Below are 1,661 nucleotides of genomic sequence, written 5' to 3' on the forward strand. Positions count from 1 at the left end.
ACATATGTTTCATGTATGGAAAGGATTTTTAAAATCTATTTTGGAAATAACTGGGTGGTGAGATTTAAAACAATTTATTTTTCTTAATAAATTTCTGCATTTTTAGAATTTTTTACATAAAGAATGAAATATGTTAATAAACAATAAAGATAATATTGTCATTTTCTTTTAAACAGGAAGGGATGAATTATAAAGAGTCTTGCTTTGTAACTATAATTTCTCTAATCTACATTAGAACACTCTTGAATTTGGAAAGATATAGCCAACTCATTTTTAATTATTCGTCAATGACATTACAGTTTGAGAATTACTATCTTAATCAACATTTAGTATAAAGGATACTCTGTGTCTACAGGTTATAATAGAATTCCATATAGTCTACAAATACCAAGTTTGAGCTTACCATGTACTCTTCACTTTCTTCTCTATAGTCATCCAATTCTTTATCCAGGCGAGACATATTTTTACTGATTTCATCGAGTTCTGCTTGTAAGCTCTTGTATTCCTGGAGGCCAGTGTCAAAACTTCTCTTGTAGACTTGTCTTTGTTGATCTGAAGTGATAGGTGGATATTCCCTAAAAATTAACATAGAAAAGTGATACATACGTATTCCTACCCATTGCCACTGAGGCAATTCTGACTCCTGGCAACTGTATAGGAATGCCCATGGCGCTGTGGGATAATGCACGGGACTGCAAGGTCAGCGGTTCAAATTCACCAGTTGCTCCTCAGAAATGGATAAAGGGATCGCTATGAGTCAGAACTAACTTGCTGGCATTTAACAACAGGGTTTCCAAGCCTTCACATCTTTATAGAAGTAAACTGCTACAATTTTCTTGCATAACCACGCTGGCTGTACCAGCAGGGTTCTTAAGCTTTTATTGTTGTTGCTAAGTGCGGTCATGTTAATTTGACTCATAATGATCCTGTGGTTTCTGAGGCTACTTGTCTTTTGTTTTGTTTTTTTATAATTGCTCTATTTTGTTCTTTTTATTCTAAGAATGGAGTCTATTTTAAACACAGATAATTAGCTGGTCAAATTTATAATCAAGACATGTATCTATACTTGACCAGAGGTAGGCTAGTCTAAACTTATGTTAAATACAAACATTTAATAATATTCTGAAGTCATATCTCATTTAGCTCCCTCCTTAAGAAATACAAAGTCTTTTTCTAAATAGCTAAAAAGTCTACAATAAACTAGAGTTTGCTAAGAGTAGAGGTACTCTGGTTAACATGCATTCAAAATGGTGTGGCCAGTGGAAAAGAGATCATTATAAAATATGAATGCAATCCTTACCAATGTACATTGAGCAATTTTCCCCCACAGAAAAAATGGCAGCCCCCACAAAAAGAGGTCTCATGCTATAAAGATTTATCATTTCCAAATCAAAGTGAAAGGAACTTGAATAGTAATTTACCAATTTTGTTTTCTGTTATCTGTCTGAAAGATATCTCGCTAAAAATTGGTATCTGACACAACAGAACCTATATACTGGCAAAATGTAATATTGTAGTGACAATATAGAAGTTGATTGTTACAGACATGTTAAACCCACTGAGTACTAAACGGTTACATCTTATTTATACAGAACACTAGTCCAATAACAAAACTGGAGAACAGCAGCTAGAAATGTATCTCAGTGTTCAGATATAAAAGG

At 33.4% G+C, this 1,661-nt stretch overlaps 1 protein-coding gene across 2 annotated transcripts in view; it reads right to left on the minus strand.

The window, feature by feature from the left end:
• Nucleotides 1-1,661, minus strand: part of OCLN (occludin) — an 80,178-nt gene that overhangs the window by 10,056 nt on the left and 68,461 nt on the right. For both annotated transcript variants that reach the window (XM_006870961.1, XM_006870962.1), the window contains one exon: nt 404-575. In XM_006870961.1, coding sequence (XP_006871023.1) covers nt 404-575 — 172 coding nt within the window. The remainder of the gene's footprint in view (nt 1-403; nt 576-1,661) is intronic.

The sequence above is a fragment of the Chrysochloris asiatica genome, unplaced genomic scaffold (assembly GCF_000296735.1).
Source record: "Chrysochloris asiatica unplaced genomic scaffold, ChrAsi1.0 scaffold00157, whole genome shotgun sequence".
Taxonomy (NCBI): Eukaryota; Metazoa; Chordata; class Mammalia; order Afrosoricida; family Chrysochloridae; genus Chrysochloris; species Chrysochloris asiatica.